The sequence below is a fragment of the Neopelma chrysocephalum genome, unplaced genomic scaffold (genome assembly GCF_003984885.1).
Source record: "Neopelma chrysocephalum unplaced genomic scaffold, ASM398488v2 Primary Assembly neopelma1_73b, whole genome shotgun sequence".
Classification (NCBI taxonomy): Eukaryota; Metazoa; Chordata; class Aves; order Passeriformes; family Pipridae; genus Neopelma; species Neopelma chrysocephalum.
Window position 1 is genome coordinate 395,660 of NW_020897734.1, and position 23,046 is coordinate 418,705.

General features: G+C 38.5%; 1 protein-coding gene across 6 annotated transcripts in view; it reads left to right on the top strand.

Annotated features, from left to right (window-relative positions):
* The window catches only part of TENM1 (teneurin transmembrane protein 1), a 511,156-nt gene that overhangs the window by 377,632 nt on the left and 110,478 nt on the right, over nucleotides 1-23,046 (top strand). For 5 of the 6 annotated variants that reach the window (XM_027687147.1, XM_027687148.1, XM_027687146.1 and 2 more), the window contains 6 exons: nucleotides 29-181; nucleotides 5,349-5,548; nucleotides 6,992-7,202; nucleotides 10,581-10,682; nucleotides 11,740-11,934; nucleotides 15,191-15,391. In XM_027687147.1, the coding sequence (XP_027542948.1) occupies nucleotides 29-181; nucleotides 5,349-5,548; nucleotides 6,992-7,202; nucleotides 10,581-10,682; nucleotides 11,740-11,934; nucleotides 15,191-15,391 (1,062 nt within the window). The remainder of the gene's footprint in view (nucleotides 1-28; nucleotides 182-5,348; nucleotides 5,549-6,991; nucleotides 7,203-10,580; nucleotides 10,683-11,739; nucleotides 11,935-15,190; nucleotides 15,392-23,046) is intronic. The other variant, XM_027687149.1, reaches the window with a different exon arrangement.

Sequence of the window (23,046 nt, forward strand, 5' to 3'; positions counted from 1 at the left end):
CAGTTAATTGGTCTTCATTTTTTTGCAGCAGTACACTTGTTTGGTTTAACCTGGCAACTACAACCTGTGGAAGGGCAGCTCTATGAAAATGGAGTTAGCAAAGGAAATAAAGGAACAGAATCCATGGATACTACTTACTCACCAATTGGAGGAAAAGTTTCTGATAAAACAGAAAAAAAAGGTATGTGTGAATGAGAAGACAGACAGATGATGAATAGTTAAGCATTGCTGCTGTTCAGATTCTGTATTTGCTACATTTTGACAGTATTTTGAGTTCAGGTTCTATCTTCTTTAGTATAATTTTAAAACGGCTATGAAAAGCCCATAACCAGATAGTTTCCATTAGCAGAACTCTCACTGAAATTAGCAACCAACTCAGACCACTAGGAAAGGAAGGTTCAGTAGCACAGTAATTGCCTTTCTTTTGTGAGAGAAGTGAGAGCATGTGGCTTCTGTCTTAGGGGAGGGGAGACAATATTTGCCTTGCTCCCACTTGTGTAGAGGTCTTCATGCTATGCCTGTCTTGCAGACCGAAGTCAATCTCAGGCAAAATGAAACCCTTTGTACTGACAGGTCAGAATGTGCAGAAGGGTAGAAATCTTAATGCTTTTCAAGTCATCCAGTTCTTGAAGGCGTAAGCTAAAATACAGCATCCTGTCACATCCCAGCTGAACCAGTCACAGTGAATCAGCTCACAGGAGTCTACCACGGCTTCACAAAACGCCTGAGCCAGTCTGGCAGCTCCCTGCTGCCAGGGGCACGGCCCTGCTCTGCCCTCCCACCTCCCTCTGTGGCTCCATACATCCCTGAGCCCACTGCAGGGATTGTCTCATGCATGACCAAGGCACATCAGTTCCCTATGGCAGCAGAAAATGGCTTTGTTAGAGAATGCAGGTAATCTTGTGCCGTGGAAGTGGCTGAACCAGACCTCTTGAAGAGGCAAAGAAGTGCCAGAGCTGGGACAGGGAAGGAGTGGACAGTGCAGCCAGGAGTATGAAACAGAAAGGACTGTCTGAGATGTGCAATTCCTTCCTCTCAAGTCCTGTCATTTAATGTTATTAGATCACCTGTTCCAATATTAGTCACAAGCTCTGACCCATGCTTCCGATTCACCCCTGTGACGATGCTTTCTGACCATGAGAAGCAGGTGGCCCTCCCATTTCTTTTTATGATACTCAGAAAAAGCGCGTAAATCAAATTAGATCAGAAAAACTGAATGCAAGTAGAATATGAAACCTATTCTTTCCAGTTGTTAAGTGGAAGGTAAAACTGTACTGATTGCTCTGCAATGATGTGAGATTTCCAGAGCTTTCAGATTTCAGAGCAGGGATCTGATTTTGTGTATTTCAGGTAAGATTTATGACTGAAAATATACAACAAAGTGGGACATTGTTGTACCAATCCCTCCAGGAGGAAGATTGCATTGCACATCAATAGTCTTGCAAATCAGTGTGGCACAACTGGATAGACATCATATTAGATAAATGTGCAATAGAAATATATGTAAGGAGACAATGACGTTGTTATCCATTATTTTGTCCCTTAGAATGGATTGGTAGTGAATTGCAGTCAATGTTTTATACACTTTTATATTTTTGTCCTGGTGCACCATGGAAAATATCTCAAATAGTTCTTCTCAACTGCATTAAATCTTTTTGTCAATATATTACAGAATTAATAAAAGCTTTTCCAAAGCATTTGGCTTCCAAGGGAGGATGTGCAGAAAAAAAGATCAAAAACCTTTAAAAATTAGTTGCTTGAAAACAGAGGAAAGGATATGTGTGTGAGTCAATGAGTCAATAGAGACTCAGTCTAGTAGGTAAAAACCCAAACCACCTGCCTTGCCCCAGGGAATCCCAATGCCTAGAGTAGCTACACAACTCCCCCACAACACTGAAGAGCAGAGGTCTGTGATAGCAGAGCCATTTCACTGAGGGCTTATCCAGCAGTTTCAGGTCACTCATCAATACAGCTAAACTGTTGTCCTCTTTCACCTTTTGTGGGTAACATGGAATCCAGCATGTATTTTAGCAAGAAGTATGCTCTGGGAAAAACACAAGAGAAATCCTGTGGAATTAGTACATGTATAGTCTGGCTCTGGCTAATTTTTGCTCATTTTGTTTCTTTCTGTCACTTTTAATATATAACAGTAATTTTATTCCCAGTCCTCATAAAAAATTTTCCCTGTGGATGCGGTGAAAGGCAGCTTTTGGAAACAGGCAACTGCTTTCCCTACAGCAGGATACCACCAAAAGTTTATGCTTTGCCTGCAAACTTAAAGCCTCTGATGTGATTTCACAGGGATAAATAACTGCTGTCAGATACTGCGGCCTCCCATTTTCCCAACTCAATGCAGCAGCACAGAAGGCTTTTCCAAACTTTGAAAGCATATATTTTAACTAATCTTTTAATGAAAATCAGGTTTACAAACCAGCAAGTCAGATTTCTTCAAGAAGTCACTTTATAACACACTGACCCACGGCTATGAGTTAACATTTTAATATGTAGTAATGTGATTAAAAAGTCAGACATCCTATTGATGCTGGTATTTACCAGGGGAGTACAAGGAGATTGATTGTTTCAGGATCAGTAATAATCAGCATACGGGTATGTTCTTGTGAAGGTAATTGGCACCACGCTGTTTGGAGTTTTTCTTTCTTGTAGCCAAGAGAAACCTGTGAATAGAAATCTATCTTCTGTTTTAGACTTCCAAGGAAAGTGTGCTTAGAAAGAATAGAGAAGAATTAATACCAGTTGACAATATTGGGAGCTGTACAAGGAATTGAATATAGATAATTAAATGATACTTTGTCATAAGAAAAATGTTTTTAGAACAAGAGCAGAATCGTATTGCAGCACTGTAATTTTAAAAGCTTATTTTTGACTTTTTCAAGAAAGAGCAAGGAAGTACACTCTTCACAGACTATCCTCATGTATCTTCAGATGCCTTTTTTGTCCAGCCAAATACCTACTTAATTCAACTAAGCAGAGAAACAGAGCTAAATTCTTTTTCTGTAAAGAAGGCACAGTGGCTCAGTGAATATGAAAACATGCACTTCAGGCATGGCTCCTACAGTGGCCTTTCCATGCTGTGTGGTTGTCTGAAAAATTAGCATTTGAAAGGTAGAGATACTTCAACTGCATCATATCAGTTAGTGGTAGATAGTATATAGATTTTCCTGTTAGCATTATCAACAGCAGCATGCACTTCTTTTCCATGTGATGAGATAAGTTGACATATAAGTGCATCTGGTTTTTTTAAAGTTTAGATAAAATTGTTTCTAAAGCAAAGGTATTTTCAGCCAAATGTGAAAAAGTCTGATACGTTGTTTTGAGCCTAGAAACACTAACATGATATTCAGCATCATTTGATAACATCAGTTAGTGAAAATTCACCCAGACTAAAGATGTATTGCTTCTTATTTTCAACAAAAAAACCCAGACTTTTTCCCTTCAACAAAATAAGAAGCAGTTACTGTGTTTTAAAGACCTTGAACACTGACCAATAATGCCATTAACTTCAAAAATGATACTGTATCCTTGACTTTTTACTTAGCTCTACCATCTTGTAATTGTTTCACATTAATTACCATGTGTCAATAACTCCAAAAAGTTCCTTAGTGTTTTACTTAACCTCAGGTAATTGCTTGCAAAGAATCATTAAGATTTAATATCTCTGGAGTACTGGAAATACAGGAAAAGGTTTGTAAATTTACACAAGCCTAGTAGGATCTTTTATGAGTTGGAGTGGGAAGGGATCCACTTTCATTGTCTAACATAGAAAGTTTAATTCTCTTTTCAAACCTCAACATTCAAGATTTTTTCCATTAAGCAAACTGGGGAGCAGTCTCACCTTGAACATTGTTAAAGCAGCAATTTGGAAATATTTTAACTCACAAACTAAGGGGTGTATTTTCACAGTATTAGATTACAAGTTCTGTACGCTAAAAATAGATGCTTTTACGTGATGAGGTGTTAAAAGGTAGCTCCTAGTTCTTGCTGTAGGTTTGGTGACACAAAGCAGCCATAAAGCTGAAAGATCCAGTACCCTGGGAATTGCTCCTGCCTTGTAAATTAAATCTCTATTCATTAAGAATGCTAAGTACTTCCTATGCTAGTTAAAGCCTCTGTAAGGTCCCACTGAGGGTCTTTGTTATTACCACGTTCAGGAAAAGCTGGCCCTGGCTTTGCTGCTGCTGTTTTCATTTCCAGTGCCGGTTTATAAAATTTCACGTACATTATATTGGATTAGAAATTTATATGCATTATTGTAAAAGGTGAGAGACCAGTCACTTTGCTCCTCAATATTTTTCACTGTGATACTGGAATGAAATGAAACAGAAATGGGTATGGCTGCTGAATTCAATCTTCTTCTCTTGACTCGTCCTCTGATGGCACATACAATCCTGCTTTTATTCTAGTTGAGAGAAAGGATGGAAATGTCAGAGTTTTACAAACCTTTCAATGGAATTAGCTCAAATGTTAGCAGGATTGGGTCTGTGATTTGCAGCATGTCACGATGCTGATCACAGACAGGCATTAAAAAACACAAAGTTGGTGATATAAGCCAGCAAAGCAAGCCAGCTCCAATTTAGTTTGGCAAAGTCTTCTTTATGCATTCCATTTCCCTTTCTATTTCAGCTCTCTCATACCCATGTGTGAAGTTACATATTGTAGATGTCTGCAAATTTATTGTTCAGCATTATGAAATTATGCCAGTTTTCTCTTCAGAGTGCCTGTCCCTCTCCTCGTGCCCCTATTGCGTTTTCATGCAGAAAGACCAAGCCAGAACAGATGTTCTTTATTTCTCCAGGACTAGATTATCACTACCATAATAAAACCATTAGGCATGGTGATTAATAGAAATCTAGGCTTTGCACACAGGCTCTGAACTACTGGGTTTGATGGATTTTCTGTCCTCACTGGGGTCCATTTGTGTAGCTTATGCAATGCCCCTTCAGCAGCAGTCTGAAATAGGTGTCAGAGGAGGAATGTCCCACTGCCTTCTCTCTGTGTGTTCACAGTTGAATGGGTTTTGTTTCTATAGCTGATAGGTAAAGACCATGGTTTATGCAGCAGCAGTTCCACCTTTTCATATGCAGCGCAGCGTTCCAAGATTTTTAGGGCAAAAATGCCCCATGTTGTTGGAAACATTGCATGCAGGTTTATTTGTATTTTCCAACATGTTCACTAAAAAAAGCAGTTATTTCAGCAAAATGCCCTCTGTTTAGAGGTTGGTTTTGTTATATTCCATTGTATATCTAAGGCACGTTTATACCTTGTGACCTGTTATCTTCCACCCTGCATGAATGCACAACTGACTGTTTTGTTTGTTTTTGGAAAATCAGTGTTTCAGAAAGGCCGGGCCATAGACACGGGAGAAGTAGAGATTGGAGCCCAAGTTATGCAGACCATCCCCCCTGGTTTATTCTGGCGCTTCCAAATTACAATACACCACCCAGTGTACCTGAAATTTAACATCTCACTGGCAAAGGATTCTCTGCTGGGAATTTATGGCAGAAGAAACATCCCACCTACTCATACGCAGGTAATTTGAAATAATCCTGCTTCTATCATGCTTACATTTTCAAACAGCAGCAGATGTGAATGTTCATAATACGTTTTCAAAGCAGGGAGGGAGGGAGGGACTGGCTGTAGCCACAAAAAGCAGTCTGGTAATCCCTTTCTTTTGCTGAGCTCTAGCTCTGTGCTCAAACCATTCCCTCTCAGGGATAGGAACAGTGTCCTACCAGAAAGGTCAGCAGCTGTGACCACGGGGATGTGACTGTCTGGGAGGCTGGACAGGTACACACCGTCCTGCTGCGGAGCTTCAGCATCTTCTGTGCAAGGGCAGTGGGATGAAGTGCCCGATCACTTGAAAATGCTTTAATCTTTTTCTGACTCCATTAAAACAAACAAATTGCATAGTCAGTATAAAGAGTTAATAGCAAAGAAAAAAGCTCTTTCTGGTTTCTAAGGTGATGATGGGGTTTTTTGAGTGCTTACTCCTGGGGATTTTGCAGGAAAAAACCTAGCTAATATTAAAATAAATAAATATTACTTATGCAATATTGCTGGTCACATGCAACTTTTTTTTTTAATAGCCTTACTGTATTTGGCATATGAAGCTGTCATTTCTATAGATAATAGATTTTTCATCTTTCTTTATAACAGGATCACACTCCATAGAGTGTGATAAATGTACATGGAGTAACGGAAAAATGTAAGGGTCCTCTGGAAATCATCTACTCTAACCTCAGAAATTATTTACTAGAGTTTTGGTACTAGAAATAAGCACTTTTAGCAGTCATTGACTTTAATTGGAGCTGGATCCTCAGTTGATCTGACATTGAACTTTACTGAAAATCAGAATGCCTAAAAACCCTAGAGAAATATAAACTTTTCTTGAACAGGGATTCATAGAAAGGTTTACGTCTTTGATGCTTTGAGGTTAACAGGTCTTAAAGTTGTCAGCATTAAGCCAGTTAGGTATTAAGAACTTATATATACTTACTTGTATTAATAAAATTCAATATAAGGAAAAAGTATATTTAGGTTTTGATATATGATATCGATAGTAAGGGGCAAAGATTTAAAAACCTGGTATAGAACAATAGGTTCTTTAATCTGTTCTTGGCATTTGAGATGAATAGCTGCATAACACGAGAACTACAGCTTGGGAATTTTGGAATTATTCCCATTAAAGAGATGTAATTTTTGGAGTAAAACTGCTGTATTTGGTGCAGCAAGTCTGATTTTACCCTGCCACAGCAAACAGCAAGTTTTGATGCCAGATTTCTGACCTACCATAATGCTTTTTATATGTAACCTGAAGCTGAACAGACTGGGTTATGCAACTGCTGTCCACACTGGTGAATTCTTAGGCAATTCCTTATAAGATTTCAGCTGTTTATTCCTGTTTGAAGGAGACGTGCAGGGTAGATTCATGAATATTTGCTAGCTGGTTAATTTTTGCTCATTATTATTTCAGTTTGATTTTGTAAAACTGATGGATGGAAAACAGTTAATTAAACAGGACCCAAAAAACTCAGAGGAGCCTCAGCAAGCCCCCAGGAACCTGATCTTAACTTCACTGCAAGAGACGGGTTTCATCGAGTATATGGATCAAGGAGCTTGGCATATGGCTTTCTACAATGATGGAAAGAAAGTGGAGCAAGTGTTTGTACTAACTACAGCAATTGGTAAGAACAACTACAATCAAATTGTTATTCTGATTATTACATTGGAAAGATGCATTTGGAAATTATTGACCTTAGTTCCAACTTCTTTTAAGTACTGTCTTAAACGTGTTTTATTTCAGCTTAGTTTAATTCACCTCAGTGGAGCAACTTCATGTTTAAGCCAATATTAGACAAATAGCAACATTTGTATATTAAAGATGGATGTTATCAAATTAATTAAGTGTGAAGTTTTTCTGCGTTAAGATTTTTATGTGATAGCTTAAATGCTTGAGTAACTTCTGGTATTATCTTGCTCAAAGTAAAAGAGATTATATCTGCCCTCTCTACTTACATGGGAACCATAAATTCTACAAAAATTATCCAGGCTTTAAGTTTTTATTTCCAGTATTTGAGTCAGTTAGAAGTCAGAAAATCTAAAAGGTGGCTTTTGTGGATTTTGGTTGTGGTTTGGTTGTGTTGTTTTATCCAGTTATTCAAATGCACCATTTTGTTTGGAATACAGAGGGCAGACAGGAGGCAGTGTCCTGATTGCATATCAGATTCCTACTGCCTTTTTAACACATAGAGGTGGAAAAGTGTTTGCAGAGGTAGGTGAGTGAGCAGTCCTCACACGTAGAGCTTTTTCAGAATTTAAATTTAGGTGAAGTGTTGTATTTATGACAGTCTTGGTTTGCTGCAAGACTTTAACCACTATACCCTTTAGTTAACCTGTTCTACCATATGTTTAGCAAGATGTCTTTACTAGTAATGGACATGCCATCTGCTCTACAGAAAAAGTGGATACTATTTTTACTTTGTGGTGAACACCTTGCAGAGCAGGACAGTATGATTCAAATAACAAGATTCTGAAGGACTTATAGAAAAAGAAAATTAGAAATTGAGATGGAATTTCAATGACTGGTTCTGGTATAAAAGTTCATATCTGCTCTGTTCAGGAAAGTGAATCTTTTGCAAGCAAGAAAATATGCCATTATTCAATGCCATATGAGAAAATAATATTTAAGTGATTTGTGAAACATGGTTGCAGATTCTGTACAAAGATTATAAAACCTGGCCAAACTCCAGCCCAGATCAGAATCCAAATTCCTACCCCCTTGTTTATTTCTGCTGTAAGATATCAGTGTTTATACAGGGGGGTTTCATTTAGTAGCATAACCTCTAAAAAAAAAAAAAAAAGATGAAATTAATTGCTGCAGTTTGTTCTTGCTGTAGTTGGTAAAAAGGAAGTTGTCCATCCCCTTACGTGGCCAATAGGCAGAACAAACTGTGTGTTAAAGAGGAAAGCGTGTTAGACACAGTGCAGGCAGGAATCCTTATATTTCAGCTTCAAAATGGCTGCAAGAAGACATTTTTGGGAAAAAGACTGTTCATGCTGCAGCAAGAATCTGTTGCAGATGCATTTGAAAACAGTGCTAGCTATTTTGTTTTCATTACCTGGGTATCTACTTCTCCTGGGTTTCTGTGCAAAATGGTTCCTGGGTGTCTCTCTGGGGGTTTCCAAAAACAAAAGTAAAAATCCTTGAACCATACTTCTTACCCAGACTGGGCTGGTGTCATATTTGACATCTCTGCTGACAAAGGAATCAGCCAGGACCAGAAACACTCAGACTAGAGCAAGAGCTTGGTTGCATCTCTGCTGTGTGCTACTGTGAACCAGTCATGCCCTCCTCATCAGCGTCTGCTAGGTAGTATTTCAAGATGCTCAGTGTTAGTTATGTACAAAATTGATTTTGCTGACACTTTAGCTAAAGCTCGGATCAGACTTTCCCTTGAGGGGGGTAATTTGCATACAAAATGTGGCATGCCTCAAGTTTTGTTAGCTAAATAAAGGGCAACCCAAACTGGACGTTGCACTGGGGGGAAGTAACTTCTCAAACCATTAATTCTTTATTTTAGGTCAATGTATTGACCTAATCACATTTATTATGTGATTCTGGAAAACTGAGAAGGCAGGCAAGAGCACACACAGAGCAAGAGAAGAGTTGATAATGAACAGCAGTATGAAAAATTAATAACAAACAGCATACCTGTGAAAAAACTTACTTCTAAAAATGAGCTGGTTTTTTGACTTTGAAACAGACATCTGTGTCCAGGTTATGGGTATCTGATGAATAGATACATATCAAGTATCTCTTGTCTAATATAAACAATAGCCCGAATAACAGTAGGCAAATAACAGTAGGCATTTTCAAGAGGAGCCAATCCTTATCTGTCCAAGTGCCCATAAATAAGATCAAAATACAGTTATTTCATTTATGTTTATTAGTTGTAGGATGTGCTTATAATGCATCATTTGACAATGTTTGAGTTTAAAAGCATAGCAGATTAAATATTCCAATGGTACACTCTTCCTTGAGAAAGCTTTTCCTCCCAAATCACTTGCTACGGACAGATACTCTTAAAAAGGAGCTGGGTTTTCTTCTTTTTCCTCAACAGTTGTTATTTTGTGACAAAGGAGTCCTGTTTCCCATCTTCTTATAGTCAGAGGTACCTCCCACATCTGTTAGTGCATGTAACAGTCACAGGTCCCCTCCTCTCCCACCCTGCTCAGCACCTGCGTGGGCTGCAGAGCCCCTCAGTCCTAGAGCTGACCTGACAGTGACCTGCTCTGTGCAGAATCATCTTAGCTTGAATTTACTTCATATTCTTTGTTCAAACCCCATATAAATCAGTGAATCTACTGCTTTCCTGTAGGAAATACAGGTGTAAATTAAAACCTGCTAATCCATGTACAGATACGAGCCTGTCCTCAGATGTGTGAGGTTAAGTGGCTTACTATCCAAAGCTGTGTGATAAAATGTAGGCAAGTTTAAGATCAGAACTGAAGGTGGGTTTTTTTCCTTCAAATCTAGTTCTTAGTCCTTTATTGCATTGAATTTCATCACCATACACAAGACTATTTTTTTGTTTATCTGATTGTATAGAAGTGGAAATCCTGCCCTTCTCCAAGGGATTCAATTCACATGGTTCAAATGAACACCATAGAAGGCAATTTACTCTATAAACAGGTTTCAAACAAATTACTTCAGCAATAAAAGAAAGTGTTTAAGGTGGACATTTTTCAGCAAATACTCAGGATCCTGTGGTGCTTTTAATGGTGGTAAATTTTACATGAACACTTACTTTAAAAGCTTTTTGGTGTAATATAAATGATGCACCTGTTATCTCAAAGCTGTCAGGACAAAATCTAATAAATATTTGTAAGCTGCTTGAACAGGAATTTTGTTTTATGCTCCCTATGAATGAAAATGGGCTTTTTACTGCTTCTGCACCTATTTGTATGTTGAGATGTGTCCTGCAGAGTGAGGTGAAGATGCCATTCATTTCAAATTCAACCAATTTCTGTTTTTCTTTGTGCACAATTTTCTGAATAAACAGAAATCCTGGATGACTGCTCTACTAATTGCAATGGGAACGGAGAATGTATCTCAGGGCACTGCCACTGTTTCCCGGGATTCCTTGGTCCTGATTGTGCAAAAGGTAATCTCATATTAACTGACCCACAGTGCATGGCAGGGATCATGATTATGGTGTGTGACTGCTGGGCTTGCAAAGATTCAAAGTGATTAAAGGAGATTAAATTCCTTTTTCCAGCCAGATGGCAGATACAGTATAAGCACACATGTGGAAAGTTTCTTGATGCTGTACTTGAGTTAACATGCATCAACCACTTCTCCCTCCCTGACTTTCAGAGTTAATAAGTTCCTCCATCCCTCTTTTCATCCTCTCCGTAATTGTAAAATACATTTTTATTAAGTGTGTTAGCTTTGCATAATGTTTTCTGTTATTTAAAAATGACAAACAGTTTCACTCTGGAGAAAACATAAGTAAATCAAATGCTTCTGTGGTCTTAACTTGAATAGGGTGTAGATAAGAAACCTAAAGCAGCTTACAGACAGTTTTCCAGCATTAAGGCAAAAAAACATGTTAAGTGACCTTATTTCTTTTTCAGATATTTCTGTCGGTATTATCCATCATCTGCTGCATATGATGTCCAGAAGTTCTCATGTTTTTCCAATGTCTCCTCAAATGTAGGGTTGACTTTATTTTTTTTTTTTTAAGACCTCAATTGGCTCAGAAATAGATACTGGATTGTAAAACTAAGATTCCACATTGCTGGTTTACATACAGATTAGTAATGGCTAAAACCTCAGTAACATCAAGTCTTAGAAGGAAAAAGGGCAGGATCTTGCTTCAGTACACAGGGAAGAAATATTAATCTTACTGAAAATCATAAGCAGGCATCACTGCAAGTTTTCTGCAGAAGCCAGTCAAGGGGAGAGAATTATTTTTATCTTCTAAGATATCCCATTTCAGGTCAAAATTAAGGTATACAAGTGAGACAGACTGAGGAGATGAGGACATTGTATTACTGCTGCACTACCTAGTTCAAAGATTTCAGTCTGTTACAACCCTTCAACCAAATGGAGGATCGAGGAGCTGGAGTGGAAAAGCAATTTTACAGAACAATAAATGCAATAAATGTTAATCTAGTAAGTATGTAAATACATTAAAAAGGTCAATCTGCCTTCTTCAGATTCCTGTCCAGTGCTGTGCAGTGGAAATGGAGAATATGAGAAAGGTCACTGTGTGTGTCGAAATGGGTGGAAAGGACCGGAGTGTGATGTTCCAGAAGAGCAGTGTATTGATCCAACCTGCTTTGGCCATGGTACTTGTATCATGGGTGTCTGCATCTGTGTCCCTGGATACAAAGGAGAGATTTGTGAGCAAGGTTGGTGAAATTTCCTTCTCTATAGCTAGGGGGGTTGATTTTTGTCTTTAATCTCCACTCCTGTTTCAAGGTAGTTGAAAACTCACGTATGTGTGATTGGCTTTCTGTGAAGCAGTACTGACTGTTGTGCTCAAAACTACCTTTCCTTTACTGCCTCATAGAAAGTAATGTTAAAATAGAACATTTTGGAAGGTAAAGGTACTCAGGTCTCAATAACAGTCAGTGGGCAGATCACATTTTTATTCAAAAGGATAAAATTATTAATTATTGTCTAATATGACTATCTAATATTTGTAGCATGGCCAATCCTCAGTTTCTGTTTTGGTCCAAGAGGACTCTAGTTCTCGGATAATTTCTGTTCTCCCCCTCCATTGAAGCTCAGTTGCAAGACCAGAACTGGGTGGAAGTTTTTGCAAGCAGTGTGTTCTCAATCCTCCGAAAGTTTCCTGGAAAACATCCCAGGAAGCAAGGATTTCTTTTTTTTCTGTGAAAGTTGTGAGACCATCTTAATTTTTTTGTCTCCACTTTTCTTCTGTCAGGCTCCAGCTACTATTTTCAGGAAGGATGGCTGGTGTCCCCAGCCCTCCTTGCTGCCTGTAACCATGGTCCCTTAGCACACACCATCAGAGCGCCTGCCCAGGCTTTTTTACTGGGCGAAAAACTCAGGGTAAGGCAGTCAGAAGATCATTTAAAAAAATATGATGTGGTGGTTCTCCAGAGCAATCAGATGATCGTAATCAGCTTTTCCCTTTCTTCACTCTGCCACATCTTAGATTTTTCTGACAATATAAAGCCAAAAGAGCAGCAAACAGGCTCAGTTTACTAGAGCATATTGAGTAATTCTGTTGTCATATGTCATTTTTAGTGGGAGCCTGTGTTCAGGGTACTAAAGGCATCCTTTAAGGCTTGGCTAATAAAAAGTGGGAAATGATGAGAACAAGTAACTGTATTTTTACTGGTTTTGGTTCTGATGTGTCTCTGCCCTCATGTATAGACAGAAGCAGTTGTTGTTTCCCTCTTAGCGTGTCTCAGATAGCTCATCAGCTTTGACTTTCCTCCCCTGTGCATAGCCTTGGAAAGCAGAACTCTTCCTCATGCTTGCCCTGATTTGATGATTTTTCACTAGTCCCCTTAGCCTGAAGCTGGTGACAGCATACTTTGTGCTTCCTGCTATATAGATTTTCAGTGATTCTTTTGAGTAGCACACAGAGGAGGCTTTTTATGTGGCTTGAATTCTCTAGTCAGAAAAATGCCCAGGATGGATCTGATGGATCTGACATACCTGGAATGGTTTTTAAAGGGACAATCAAGAGAATGCTTCTGACATAGTTGTTGGTAGAAAACCCAAATGGGGAAAAGCAAGTAATACACAGATTTCCTCACTGAGGCCATGCTGCTGAACAAACCTGTAGCTGGTGAGAGGCTGACTGCTGGTTTTAGTTGCTTTGTTTCTTGCCATAAGGTGACCCTGCAAAATGGTTTGGGAAAAGAAGTTGACATAAATGTACTCAGACAGCTATTGAAACCAAGAGTGTGAAAACACTGGATTTTTATAGTAAACAACTTGCTTAAATTAAAAAAAAAAAGGTGAAATTATGTAGAAATATGGTGGGTGAAACAAAGTGTAAACCAAGTATGGTGGGTTTTTATTGTATCGTTGCGTGCTTGACATGACTGTTCAGTTTGTATTGTACAACATAATTTGTGCAGTAGTGAGATAATTCTGTCACGAATGAATTGAGATTATATTATTGTATGTAAATATGATTTTAGTCTTCTAGCAGTACTGTTAACATAGCGGACATAGTAACAGAGGTACTATCCAGGGAGCACCAGTAGCTGCATGTATTCATTGCTGTGGGAGTCCTTTGAATTTGTCCTGTCAGATTATGTTTCCTAAAATGGAGTCCCGCAATTAATTTTAAAATATCAGCAAAATAATGAGCTGTCTCAGGATGAGAGAAAATTGTCGTGTATTTTTGTCCTATGCTTAGCAAGATGTGCATTGTCCAGAAACACTTGATTCCCCTCTTTCAGAATTACACGGTGCTATGCACAAGCCTGGAAGGCTGAAAAAGATAAAAAAATAAATCCTGAAATTAGATCTTGAATTGGTGGTGTAGCAGTTCAAAAGAAAAAGCATTGCTTCTTTATTTTTAGGTCAAAAGGTCCTATAAACTGGAGGCCATTAATCTCTGTGTCTGAAGTATTTAGCCTTCCCTTCCTGAAGCAGAGAGCATCTCTTCATTCCCATAGCACAGAGTACTGTTTAAGTTTACAATTTAATTATTAAAACAGTACTTGTGCTGATACTTGAAAAATACATAGCAGAACTTTCACAGTGCCTCTTTACCGTCAGCCTGAAGCGTGATCTAACATGGATGGGCTGCTGGCTGATTGTTTCCCATGCTCAGACCCCACAGATCCTGTTCAGCTCTGCAGCCTTCCTGCAGCCTCCAGAGAAGGCAGACTGCTTCCTGCTTAAAACCTGTCTTGTTAAAACAATGCTGGGGCTTTGTGAAAGAATATGCTGCTCATACAGGACTAACCAGCCGATTTAAATTCTTCTACAGAGCTCCTGAATTTTTCACTAGGAATAGTTTAATCCAAATTGAGAACAAATTTAGCTCTTTGTTTGCAAATTGTTCATCAGTACGTTATGACTTTTATGAAGCTGTTCATTACCTGCAATTGCCCATACTTTTTATGAGTGTATGAGATTTTTATTTTTTTTTGCAGCAAGCATGGAGTCAGAAATTCACTACTCGGGGTTAGTGGATGACCCTTTTTTTGTAGCAAATTTTCGGCTCTAGAGATAGCTTTCCACAGGAATATGAAAGAATAAATCTTTCTTTTCCCAGATGTAAATAAAACACAGAGCACAAATACCCAACTAGAAATACAAAGCATGATTATAGAAGTAATTATTAATTGCTCCAGCTCTTTCCCAACCCTGCTGCTGAAGCACAAACTTCACAGACTTAGACCTGTCCTGGGAATCTGTGTTTTAAAAATAAGACAATATCCATGACAAGCAGATTCATATGGCCTCTAACTGTCTCCATGCTTGCTTTTTTCCTTGTTTTTGGCTTACACTTTTGCAGATGTTAACACAGACTATGTTTGTTAATATAGTTTCAGTTAGATTGCACAAAAATTACCGAATTGCTCTGAATTCCCGACGTTGTATTTCACTAGTAAATCAGTGTGAAGTTGCAAGTTTTACTCTCTAAGTTGTATATTCCCTGCTTTCCAGAGGACTGCTTGGATCCAATGTGCTCTGGCCATGGCGTGTGTGTCCAAGGGGAGTGTCACTGCTCCACAGGCTGGGGTGGTGTGAACTGTGAGACTTCGCTTCCCGTGTGCCAGGAGCAGTGCTCGGGGCACGGGACTTTCCTCCTGGACGCAGGAATCTGCAGCTGTGAGCCACAGTGGACAGGGTCAGACTGCTCCACAGGTATGCTGGAGGTTTTGCTTTATCAATATTGCCTGTGCTTTATGCTGGCTTTCGGTTGCCAAGGATAAGAAATGCATTTTCCCTGTGACAAGAATGTTGTGTGCCTGATGGTGTGACAGCAAGAACAGTAGTCCAGTAAGAGTGCAAGTGCCTCCTGGCACACACTAGAGGCAAGCATAAGTCTCACCTGAGTTGCTGACCACTGATCAGACTCATGCAATCAGGGAATGCACGCTTCTGAGAGAGATTGGGAGTGTATAAAAAAAAATTCTAAATGCAATGGCTGATGAGTAAGAAAGCTCTGTCAAAAAAATCTTTAAACAAAAATGACCGTCCGTTCTCTCATGCTGGGATAAAAATTCTCTTCTTTCTTAGAGGACCATCAAGGTTTGATTCCCACTAAACTTGATTAGGAGTTGAAGTGGATTTCCTGTGTGCTTTGTACGTTTACATTTTGTTTTCTTGAAATGAATGCACTCTGCACATTTTACTCTGTAATGGAGCGTGTCATTACCAATGTGGGTACTACTATTTTTTCCCCTTTAGAGCTCACAAAGCCGAAATCTCAGATGATAAGTAGCACATCCCAGTACAGAATAGATGCAAGTGACAGATTTGCTGAATGCAGTGGAATACAACCAGTGGTCCAAGTCACCAATTTTTCTTAGAAATCATCATTCAAAAGAGCACTTGGAACAGTATAAATTTCCGCTCAGATCTTTTGAAGTGTATGGTTATGATCTTTAAGTAGGGACTTACAAAATGTCCCCCTACATGATGAATTTTTAAGCAACAAGATATTGACATGCTAATAATTCTCAGTGTTTGTTACAAAGACCCTGCATTCATTCTACACTCCAAAATTAATGCGTGTAATTTTAGTCTGACACTGTCGGATATGGCACCTGCTTTGATAAGGATTGAGTTTTTATTGGCTTTCAGGAAAAGACCAGTTGCTTTCATTTTGATTCTGTATTTTATTATATGTTAAAAATATTCCATGAAGGTTAGTATAGTAGTACTTCCATTAATGTAGCAAATAATTAGGAAAGGTGTTAGCTATGTACTAATTTTTTGCTCACAAAATATGCAGACTAATTCTGTTCTAATACAATATTGTTGTAGCTCAAAAAGCAATGTTAATCTTGGAAAGGTCTGTTGTGTCAGCTGCACGGGGCAATTAGATATTAAGTAAGGGACCAAAAAACTAATAAATAACCTCCAAAGCTGTTTTGATCATTTTTTAGAAGGCAACTTTTTTCCTTACCTCCATCAACCTGTAGGGAAGATAGCTCTCTTCATCCCTACTGTCTTCTGAGTTATCAAAGGATGGCTTTACAACCATCAGCAGTTATCTCTTTATAGCCAGATACTTCTGATTTCTCCTTTCAAATATATATTTCTTCATAGGTGTTAGACTAGAATCAGGATGGTCTTGGCGATACATTGAGTGTTAGACTGAAATATAGATTTCATTTGTGCTTGAGATGTTCTTCCTAGGATCAGTGATTGCTGTGAATCTTGAAAATAAAGCTTGATTTTAGTGAGGAAGGAAAACATCGAATGAGTAAGTAAGAAAACATAAAAGGAGTAACAAGGTCAGAATAAACGAGCTGTCATATGTGAATGGAAAAAGTCATGAAGTTCTGTACTATGAAGAGGATGAAAAGGGTAAACCACAGACTGCTCATCTGGAATCAAACAAGGAAAGCTTGCAGCTGATAGACGAGCAGTCTCTCAGCTTGCCTCAAACCCTTGCACTTTCCTGCCATCTCTGTACCACATCATTGTCAGTGCTGGGAAAATTTGCCTTTCGGTATCACCTTGAAGAACACAGACTCTTTTACTGAGGATTTCTGTGTTCCCCAGGAAATTCCATGTACTTTCAAAATAGAGGATACATTAGTTTAAGTTCTATGTTTTTTGTAAATAGAAATGAATATATCTTGGCGTTCTTTAAATGGGGAAATAACAAAGTTTCCAGAATGTTTTTGAATATAGTATTCCAGATCCAGTGTGACCCACCTGAAAAGGGATGAGCTTATCTCTATGATACCTTCCCCTACCTGCCCATCCCTATCTCTTCAGACAATACAAACTTTCATTTCACAAGTGGAAGACCGGGGAAAGATAAAAATCAGTGTGGATATGGAGGAAGAGAGATGAAGGGTCACTGTGTGACCCATGCATATGCTGAAGTATTGTCAATATTTGGAGCTCCAGCCTGAGCTCTGGAATCATTCATGGATTTTTGAGGCTTGAAAAGACCATGTTGTTCATGCTGTTTGATTTTCTGTAGAACATTATAAAAAAGATATTCATCCTTCAGTTTTTGTTTGACACTCATAGTTTCTATTTAGTGTTTTCAAATTCAAGCTTCAGACAAAGACCAAAAATGAAGGATAGTCTACTGTGTCCTAAGTAAATTGTTTTAATTATGCTAAAATGTGCACCTTGCGCTCCCAGTTTGAATAGGTGCAAAGTCTTGCAATTGTGTTTCTGTGAGGTGAAAGGCTGTCAAATTATCTGTAGTCCTTCCAAATGTCCACTCCATCTCTGCTCTGACCTGTGGACTGCCAAAACCTAATTTCAGTGCCCCACTTCAGGATACTCCTTCTAAATCCAAAGTTCCTGCTGGCCAGTTGCCATCCCCTGAGGGCCAGAAAATCCTCTTGCAGAACTCCAAAGCAGCTGTCAGGATATGTTTTCATTGAAGTGTTTGAATTGGTTCTCAATAAAAGCAGCTCAATATGGCTTGAAAGTCATTCAGATACTTAGTAATGCTAATCCTGCACTACTTGTAGGACACAACTTATGATGGCTTTTTATTCAGCTCTGTTAAGATCCATCCTTTCAATATCCTTAGCTGGATATCTGTTTCAGACATATTTGGCCTCTTTCTACCCTACAATATTGAACTTCCATGAAAAGTCATTTTCTTTTGTTAGCTCAGATTTCAATTTACCTCTCCCAGAGATGACATGGTTTTCATTCAGGCTTTGCCTTGCTGCTTATGCACCTCTTTCTAAAGGCTCTTCATCTCAGCTAATGTTCAAACATACAGATAATATGCTTCTGATTCTTCTGCCTTCTTTAGGCAACATCAACTGAATTTCACTCGGAAAATATTGGCAGATTTTTAGCTACACCAATCAAAACAACATTGATGGGTGTCTTTTCTACAGCCATATGTGACTTCAGGAGAAGAAATTAAAAAAGCACCTTCTGTCAGTACCTAAAATTTGGTTTGTTATATGGACAAGATCAAAGTGTTTTAATTGTTCTGTGTGATTATAGACTGACATGTATTTACCATGACCAAGATGGATTATCCTGTTTTGCCAATTTTCCAACTGGCTTGAACGCTGAAGGTCAAAAACAAGCTGTGGCTTTCACTGCTTCAAAATTATACCAATGTCAGAAATTTTTAGAGAAGCAGCATGGAGTTATTCCAGTAGCTTTCACATGGTGCCCCTGGGATATCACTGTTATAATTCCAGTTGCAATGGCCTAGGCAGACATTGCTTGCTGCCTTATCTGTGGTGTAGTCTATGTTGAAATATACAATGTCTTCTTTATTTCTTTAAGTTTTTTACTAACTGTCCCTTGAATAGTTATCTGTTCTGCTTTCTGCAGTCTTCTTTGGACCATACGAGGAATGAGAAGAGTTCTGTCCACTTCTGCCTAAAAGTAAGAGAGGTAGAGCCATTAGGGTTAAGCTGAGCTGATCTCAGGCAGATGTCCACAGTCATCTCTGAGAAGAGCTGTCTTTCCACCACTTGGATTCCCAAGGTTTTTCCAAGACAAAAAGAAACAGCACCAGCACTGCTTACAGTTCCACATTGTCCAAGATGTTGGCCTCAACAGTCACACCAACCATACAGCAAATAGGTCGTCTTTAAATATTGAAATGGCTTTGGCTTACACTAAAAAGAAAAAAAAAAAAAAGTGATTTTAGCTCTCTAATAATTAGTCTGTGGAAAAACAAATACTTCTCTGATGTAAAGCACTGAAAATTAAAAACCCATGATAATACAATATAAATGTGAGTATTCTGTGTTCAAACTGGTTCCTTACTATCTTGTTTATCACTTTGCCCATTTAATTCTAGTTTTTCCTAGTTCGGTCATCCTTGGGCGTGTCACACAAAAGTGCTCAAAGACATTTATCCCTTACCAGTTTAGCCATCTGACAGTGAATGTGCCCAAGAGAAATGCACAAGGTATTGGGCTCCACTTCCCATTTTGTCTCCTCCCACCTCTAAAAGATGTGGATAGAGAACAGGAATTTCAGGCTTTGCTCTAAGTGAGACTGATTATATAACATGTTTTGTGAAAACCACCTGTACTGCAAAAGGTCGTCCTTGGAGTGTTTCAGAGTCTCAGCATCTTTACACCAGCTGAATCCAGTTATGGTAGCATGTGAAAATCCACTATTAGTCAGACCTTGAACACAGAGCTCAGCTGACCTGTGCAGTATGGGCGTGATTTACTGCATATGTGACACAGCCAGTAGGATGGAAGACTGACAGTACACTATTTTAATGTCACCAGGACTTCAGAATAGTCAACTTTCTACTTTCTGTCTGTGCATATTTGTTGCTTTATTTATAGGCTGTCATCCAAAATCCCTTGATGTTAATGAGTCATCTCCCTTTGAGGCGTATAGGCAGTGCTTTTCAGAAAGAAAAAATCAAACTCGTGAGTACTGACTGTTCATGTCAGGTAGAAGGAAAGCTCTGGATAATTGAAGGTGCAGCATCAACAAACTGAACAAAAAAACTCATCTTCTGTTCTCAGATTGACAACTTCAACGTGGAGGCTTGAGATTAAATATCAAGAAAAATGGATGACAGAGTTGTTCAGGGGGGCAGAGCCTTAACTAGCATAAATTAGTGTAACTGCAGTGATACCACCAGTGCAATCCCAGTGTGTTTCAGGTGAGAATCCAGCCCTGAGTCACTAATTAATTGCAGCACTGAAATATGATAGACTGAGAAATCTGTGGCAGAGCTGATGCCTCTGACATCTTGTCCTGCATTCGTTTCTCTAGACTCTATTCAGCCAAAGTAGGCCAGTTTCTGTCCCCTTACTCCAGGACATTTGTCATAATTCCACTGAATCCATTTATATCACTGAAGCAACCTAATTATGATTGGGAAAAGAATACTGGCAGTTCTTAGTCACAAAAACATTCATCCTAAAATGATTATATGGAGATGGTATATATTTAGCATATCTATTTTTGGTTAAGCTCTCCTAGCAAGATTGGTGGTAATTTTACAAAGGGTAAAAATGGATCAGCAGCCTCTTCCTTCGGTGTCTTGTAAAGCATAAAACCTCTTTAAAACTGAAGTGCTTTGAAAAATGCAAAATGTTGTAATTGTTGTAAATTGATATGTGCAGAGTGGAGTAATTTAAAAATCATTAGAAGTCTGCATTTTTTAAAGTTAAGTGCTTCAAAAAGAAATGGAGGCATAATACAGTATATTAATATAGTTCAAGACATCTCAAATAGGTTTCAAAATTAAACATCAAAAACTGCAACTTGAAAAAATAATTAGGTGAAACCATTTCATCGTAATCAGAAACTCTTCAGATATAGGAAACTGCAGAAACCATAGAAAATGTATGGGTGTCAGTCATTCTGATTCACCAAGGACAATGATTTTCACTAGAAAGAACTTGCAGCAGTAAAAATAGCCTTGAAATTTCCTCAATATGTGATGTAATGTTGTGCCTTTTCTATAGACTGCTCTGTTCCACATTGGTACTTCTACTCTGCTCCCTATTTTAGACAAATCTCAAGAACTTTTTAATTACACTAGAAACACCCTTCCCTGTTTTGTTCTTAAGAAATTATGTACTTACTTAATTTCATCTAACTGTCCTCTTTCTCTAATTTGTGAGGAGCTTTTCCTATTACTGCTCTGCTAATTAAAAGGATGATTGAAGTTTCCCTGCTGTACATTGTCTGACATTGTAGAAAGACTCTTCTTACTACCATATATTTCATTGAAAAGAAAAAAACGCCGTGTGACTAGTTTGATTTGTATCTTCTGTAGAGTTGCAAGAGTTTGCAAAAAGGTATCTGGTGAGCAAGATTTCTATTAAAAACATAGTAGTTAAAGATTGGAACACTTAATATGTGTTGCTGCAGAATTTAAAACATGAGACATTTAAGGCAGTGAAGAAGCACTCCAATGAAAATTAATTATCCTGCATGTTTAAATCAGTCCAGAGGGAACCAGAAATACCTGATGTAGTAATGTATTGATTTAAGAAATAGGATAAGTCAAGGGTATGAGATATACAATGAAGAAACATGGGATGTTTTTCAACTGATTGCTGCTTATTTTGCAGATATGCCAAAAATAATGGCTCTTCCCTTTTTCTTCCTGAAAATTAAGATTCTTAATCTATTGCTGTCTGCACCTCATTCAGCAATTATTGGAAATATTCCTCATTTAAATGTAAATGCAATTTAGGTAAGTCAGCTTTTTTAAATCCTGGTCTAATCCACAACAAGGTACTGCCTATTCCACAGGGTGGAATCCACAGATCCAATTTTGGATGCTTCTATCTCAGCAGGTCTTGGCCTATCCAGGAGCAAAATACCCAAATTTCTCTGGAGACAGCAGTTTTGTCTTGTTTCTCCTACCTTCTGGGTAGCTCACAGAGCCTTTCCTCTCTGCCTGCATGGCATCATGTCGCTACAGGGAGTAAAGAACTGTGCCCCTCACTGTGCTTTGTGCTTAGCCAGTACCAGTAGATCTGTTGTGAGAGTAATGCTCCTCAGGATCCTTACCAACACCTGTGTAAGGTCATGCAGATTGTGAAACCAGAGAGTTTCACAAAGTTGTTGTAATCATCTAGTAGCAAAACCTGGCAAATAAGTGGGATTTTAGTAGCAACTCAGGTGCCAAAGTGGCTCAAGCACATTTAAATTAGGTAAGCTAAGCAAGGGGTTTTAAAGGTCTAAATTTGTACTTGAGGTGCCTGCATCCCCCTTTGCATCTCAACCTTATCACCTACACGGTAGTCAATCTTCTAGACAGTGATTAAGAACTATAATAAAACAACTGACAGGATATAGTATGGTAAAGACTTCTGTGAACAGTCTGTGTGCAAGAAAATGTCAAGATGGTAATTCTGAATATGGAAAGTTTGTACTCCACAGGAACCCTTTATAAAAGAGGACTCTGAAGTAGAGGAGTTGTGGGAATGTTCTGAATGCTGCATTGGAGGGGGAAAACCAGCCTAGATGGTCAATAGAACAGGAATGACACACAAAATCTTCAACTTTTAGTTTTCTAAGCCAAATCTAGAGATGAAACTCCGACAGATTATCCATACCACCAGCTTTTAAAGAGGGGTTCTTGTGTTAGCGTGAGCTTGTTTCCTACAGCTGGAAAAGCACAAATGGGAATTGCTAGAGCAAGAGTACAAAAGAGCACTAGAACAACTAGAGGTTTTGTCCTTCAGTAAATTTCAGAACATCTATTGTGCAAAATATGCAGCATCAGTCCCTAAAAAGCAGATATTTATAATATTTTTTTGTTGTCATGGTAAGAGTTGTACAAAAATAGCTATCATTTCAACATATTTATGCAGCAGAGTCTGTGAATTTTAACTTCCTCTGAAAATAGGAAATTG